The sequence below is a fragment of the Manacus vitellinus genome, unplaced genomic scaffold (assembly GCF_001715985.3).
Source record: "Manacus vitellinus isolate BGI_N305 unplaced genomic scaffold, ASM171598v3 scaffold_20_pilon, whole genome shotgun sequence".
Lineage (NCBI taxonomy): Eukaryota > Metazoa > Chordata > Aves > Passeriformes > Pipridae > Manacus > Manacus vitellinus.
This window is the reverse complement of record NW_021939471.1, coordinates 13,544,559-13,549,436: the sequence shown is the minus strand read 5'-3', so window position 1 is coordinate 13,549,436 and position 4,878 is coordinate 13,544,559. Positions and strand designations below refer to the sequence as shown.

General features: G+C 42.9%; 1 protein-coding gene across 1 annotated transcript; it reads left to right on the top strand.

Moving 5' to 3' along the window:
* The first annotated feature begins 100 nt into the window (after nucleotides 1–100).
* Nucleotides 101–3,270, top strand: HOXD10 (homeobox D10). Its single transcript, XM_008931053.3, has 2 exons — nucleotides 101–857; nucleotides 2,249–3,270. Exons 1-2 carry the CDS (start codon nucleotides 116–118, stop codon nucleotides 2,524–2,526), a joined length of 1,020 nt encoding a protein of 339 aa, XP_008929301.1. The 5' UTR covers nucleotides 101–115; the 3' UTR covers nucleotides 2,527–3,270.
* The last annotated feature ends 1,608 nt before the right edge of the window (nucleotides 3,271–4,878 follow it).

Genomic DNA, 4,878 nt, shown 5'->3' with positions numbered 1-4,878 from the left:
TGGGCCCGCCTGTCATGTGGTAGCGCGGAGGCATCCGCAATTACAACGGGAATGTTTTCCTAGAGATGTCAGCCTACAAAGGACACAATCTCTCTTCCTCAAATTCCGCCCCAAAATGTCCTTTCCCAACAGCTCTCCTGCCGCTAATACTTTTTTAGTAGATTCTCTCATCAGTGCGTGCAGGAGTGACAGTTTCTACTCCAACAGCGCCAGCATGTATATGCCACCTAGCACAGACATTGGGACGTATGGGATGCAAACCTGTGGACTCCTTCCGTCTCTGGCTAAGAGAGAAGTTAATCACCAAAATATGGGTATGAATGTACATCCTTATATACCTCAAGTAGACACTTGGACAGACCCGAACAGATCTTGTCGAATAGAGCAACCTGTTACACAGCAGGTCCCCACTTGTTCCTTCACTACAAATATTAAGGAAGAAAGCAATTGCTGCATGTATTCCGATAAGAGATCCAAACTCATTTCTGCAGACGTCCCTTCCTACCAGAGGCTGGTGTCTGAATCATGCCCCATTGAGAACCCCGAGGTTCCCGTCCCAGGATATTTTAGACTGAGCCAGACCTACGCCACTGGGAAAACCCAAGAGTACAATAATAGCCCTGAAACGAGTTCAACTGTAATGTTACAGTTAAACCCTCGCGGCAGCTCCAAACCGCAGATATCTGCTCAACTTCAGCTGGAAAAGAAAATGAATGAAAACCCGAACAACCAAGACAGCACCGCTAAAGTCTCTCAAGTGGAAAGTCCCGAGCCCAAGTCCACGTTGCAAGAGGAGCGGAGCTGTCTGCCTGAAGGCTCCGTGTCCAGCCCAGAAGTCCAGGAGAAGGAGAGTAAAGGTCTGTATTACCGAGTTTAAGCCGTGCCGTGGTGTAACTCCAACATGCCAGCACCATAAAGCACGCTCGAATATACTAACGAGCATCACAGCCATCACATTTAATGCTAAGGAGTATCGGGCTGCAGGTGCTGTCTCTCTGAAGATTTTGGCAGGCAAAAATGCCACACCAAATGGTCCAAACATTTTCCGTAGAGATCTGCCTCTCCCGTGCATGCAGACCGCCTCTGTGATGCGGGGAATATAGCCGTGTGCTCCCTAATGCGCTGCAACAGCCAAAAGCAGCCCCATACCTCTAAAAAAGCAGGTCTGGAGGTTGTAAAATACGACCACCTCAACTTTTTCTCTCCTAGTATTTCGCCTTTTTTATTTTTTTCCGCTGAGCCTTACTGCGGTTTGATTGCATTTAAAGTTAATTACTATCCTCTTAAAATAGGTGAGGAATAGGTGCTACAAGGCTGGGTAAAGTTCGAAACAAATGCACAATGAAACCAGCAGTCTGCTGTCTGCCTGGTCCAAAGGTTGAATATTTCAATGTGGTGCTTTAGATAACCTTAGATTGGTCCAAAAGTGCACCAGTCTTTTGAAATGCTTTTGAAAGCTAAGGGCGGTGGTAATCTGATTTTATTTTCCCTCTGAAAGTGCACCAGAGCCTTTCTTTTGAACGGCGTGTATCGAAGAATCCAAAAACGGGATTTTTTTTCTTATCAAAATGTACTTTGCAACCTCCAGGTCGATTTTTACCCTAAGTATGCATTAAGAATTGCTTTATCTGAATTATATTTAGCAGCCCAGGTCTAGGCTGATGTGGGACAGATTTATTTCTGGTGGGGGGAAAATAACTAAAAGGAAAATGGAAAAAAAAAAATCCGAGACAGAGGGTGGAAATTTCTTGTATATCATTCTGGCTGGGAAACTGTCTATATCTGTTTATAGGTGTGCTCGTGTGATTCAGCTGATGTGTGTGGGGATGCTGCTTCAAAATAGAGTGTGAGACTATTTTGTAATTGGAATATTTTGGTGGCAAGTGTCGTGGGAGCCCGAGGCGGCCATGGCGAGGCTAGACCCGTTAAGATGTGTTCATGGGGCGGATAGCAGGTTAAATACTGTTGAAATGTTAAACGCCGGCCGAAAACTTGAGAGACCCTTACTGGCAGGGGCAGGAGAGCGGGGCGGCCACAGAGCAGGGTGCCGTGCGTGGGGACGGGCGAGCCCAGCCTGGCAGCAGGTCCCCTCCCTGTGCCCACACCTTACCCGAACCGTGTTTAATGCCCACATCCACCATATCTGCCAGACACTGCACAGGAGGGGTCATGGCCAAGGGTACACTCTAACAGCCTGAGGTATTTTTGATTTTTTTTTTTTCTTCTTCTTCTTCTTTGATTTTGATAGAGGAAATCAAGTCTGATACTCCAACAAGCAATTGGCTAACTGCAAAGAGTGGCAGAAAGAAGAGGTGTCCTTATACTAAACACCAAACACTGGAATTAGAGAAAGAGTTCTTATTCAATATGTATCTCACTCGAGAGCGCCGTCTAGAGATCAGTAAGAGCGTAAACCTCACTGACAGGCAGGTCAAGATTTGGTTTCAAAACCGCAGAATGAAGCTCAAGAAGATGAGCAGAGAGAACCGAATCCGGGAACTGACCGCTAATCTGACCTTCTCTTAAACCCTAACCCCGGGGGGACACCAGTGAGGAGTGGGCACAGCACCGCCACTTGCTAAAAGCAGGAGAGACTCTGGCAAAACCCGGCATTTTCCAGTTTTTTGTTTCGTTTTGTTTTATTTTCTGATAGAATGTGACTCTTCGTCCTTCTTTTAGCGCTGCAAGTGAATATGTATTACTATGATGAGTATATATAAAACCTAGCACGTGTAATTTATTTTTGTTCTCATCGTAATGCAGGGTAACTATTATTGAATATTATCATTTGGTCTTAACTTATTGGAACTGTCGAACATCCAAGCAATGTGACTTTTTCATGTTTTTACTAACAAAATGGTATTTATGTGGGGCTGTTACACGGACCATAACATTTTGAGTACATTCAATACTTTCAGAAAAAGAGCAGGGGGAAACTGGGGGCGGGGGGAAAGAGAAGCACATTATAATGTAACTATTCTCGCAAATGAACTTAGAGATTGTCCTTCGTAAAATGGAATATTTCCTTCTTCTCCATTGTAGACATTTCCTTGTGGTGCATATGTGGAATAGTAGTCGTTCAGAAGCAAACTGTCCTTCTTGTGCATGTTCTGTTTGCATGTATAATGCAATAAACTCTGTAAACTACTGCGGTTCCTTTGGTTTTCTACAAATGTTTAACGCAGAGATCCAGGTTGGTGTCCTGATCCTTCTCTATCCACAGCTTTTTGGACTGGTGTACCTTCTTTACCGTATTCTGGTCTTTGTGTGTGTCTGCCTGGTTTTCTTTCTTTCTTTTCCTCCATTTTTCCCCCTTCCTTTTTTTTTTTTTTATTTTTATTTTTTTAGGGGTAGAGTGGAGACTGGGCCGGGAAATCATGTAAACCTAATCAATTTATAAATGTCTGTAAACAATTGATTCATTGATAAAATGTTGTGTAATGTTCACAGTCTGACAAACTGAATGAAAAAAAAAAAGAGAGAGAGAAAGGAAAAAAAATGTTGTAAAATATTGTGGCTTAAACAGGGCGTCCTCATCCAATCAACTCGTAAATGGTAAGTGATAAAAAAATCTTTCTTCTACAAGCTGTCAGGAATATGTGTGTCATTTTATTTGACGTTCGTATGTTGATTTAAAAAATATCAGTCACTGCGTGCTTGCAATGTGTAGGCTTTGATTTCGTGTCTTTGCTCGCTAAAAAAAGAAACACAACAAAAAAAAACAAAACAAAATAAAACCCAAACAACTCCAAGAAACACAACAAATGCAAAGCTGGGTATAAGTAAGTGTTAAGGAGCTCAGGTTTTGGTCGGCTCAAGAGCTTTCAGAAGATGGTGAATGGAAAAATATTCCCTCAAAATGTTCCCAACATCTGGCAAGGCCGGCTTTTTTGAGCAGAAATGCTCCCTAGCCTGCTTACAAAAGTACACCAGCCTCTTCAGACCTGCTTTTGTCACCCTGCACCGTTTCTGTTTGCTCAGAGCTTGTTTTATTTCGCGCAATTCCATTTTAGTAGCACACATCCAGTTAATGACGTTCACGACTCTTAACCCTTTCTGTACATAGCTGAAAAATGTTATTAGCAGGGCTCTGCGCTGGAAGCTGAGGAAGGGCATGCGTGTGTGAGAGCGGGTGAATGCCCGTGTGAGCAGAAATACTAAGGAGAAAAGCAAATGTCTTGCAAATGAACATGACTCCAAATTGAAGTGCAAATACTTGGACATACTTTCACCTTCAAACGGTACTGGAAAAACAGCATGGCTACTGTTGGCGCTGGGAAATCAGCTCACTCACAGTCAACGCCCGTTCCTCCTCTAAACTGTTTCTAAATCAAGAAATTAAAAGCAAGATAGTGCCAATGTTGTCCTACTTGATGACAGATCCTGCTCATAATTCTATTGGTGGCATTCTGTTTGCTCTCTTGCCGCTGATATTTAATTTAAGCCAATACTTCCTCATGCTCACGTTTATTCATAGGGCAGAAGTATATATTCCTCAAAGCAAGGCATAATCATTTTGAAGCTGCGAGAGCTGCAAGCACTTAGGTATTTTGTGCTTGTTGTCCTTTCGAAAACAGCAAAGCGATGCCCCAAAAAACTATTTATATATTGCATACATTTAAACGGCCTTTTCTTTTCCTTTAAAGATGCTCGCTACATCACCAAAGAAGTTTCGGCAGTGGGAAGTAAATTTCTGACTCCATACCAAGTGTTTAACGTATATAAAAAAGGAGGCTCACTCTAATATTCCTACTTTACCACCTTGTATCTGTGTGAAGCGAGGGCAAGTTCTTCGCCATACCACAAACCCTGCTTCTAGAGAACAGTGTAAGACAAGTTATAAAATCGCAGAAGAAAATGCTAAAGTCAGATGACCAA